The 355-nt window shown below is 48.2% G+C and overlaps 1 protein-coding gene across 1 annotated transcript in view; it reads right to left on the reverse strand.

Moving 5' to 3' along the window:
* Positions 1-72: 72 nt before the first annotated feature.
* Positions 73-355, reverse strand: part of EMH_0039180 (uncharacterized protein) — a gene marked incomplete at both ends in the record, with an annotated part of 408 nt that continues 125 nt past the window's right edge. Inside the window, one exon of the mRNA XM_013495366.1 lies at positions 73-353. Coding sequence (XP_013350820.1) covers positions 73-353 — 281 coding nt within the window. The remainder of the gene's footprint in view (positions 354-355) is intronic.

Genomic DNA, 355 nt, shown 5'->3' on the forward strand with positions numbered 1-355 from the left:
TTTTCTCTTTCTCTGTTTTTCTCTTTGTGTTTGTGTTTGTGTTTGTCTTTTCCTTTATCTGTTAATGTTTATTTATCTCCCCTGCTGCTGCTGCTGCTGTTGCTGCTGCTTCTGCTGCTGCTCCTTTTGCTGCTGTTCCTTTTGCTGCTGTCCCTCCTGCTGCTGCTGCTGCTCCTCTTCCCCCTCCTCCTCCTCCTCCTCTTCTCCTGCTGCTGCTGCTGCTGCTGCTGCTGCTGCTGCTGCAGCTTTACTATGCTGCTGAAGATAGCCCTGGAGCAGCGGGAGAAGAGTCAGTATTTCTTTATAACCCCTCACTGGGAAATCCAAAAAGAAGTGCAGCGTAAGAATATATATA

The sequence above is a fragment of the Eimeria mitis genome, genomic scaffold (genome assembly GCF_000499745.2).
Source record: "Eimeria mitis Houghton genomic scaffold, Emh_scaff1540, whole genome shotgun sequence".
NCBI lineage: Eukaryota > Apicomplexa > Conoidasida > Eucoccidiorida > Eimeriidae > Eimeria > Eimeria mitis.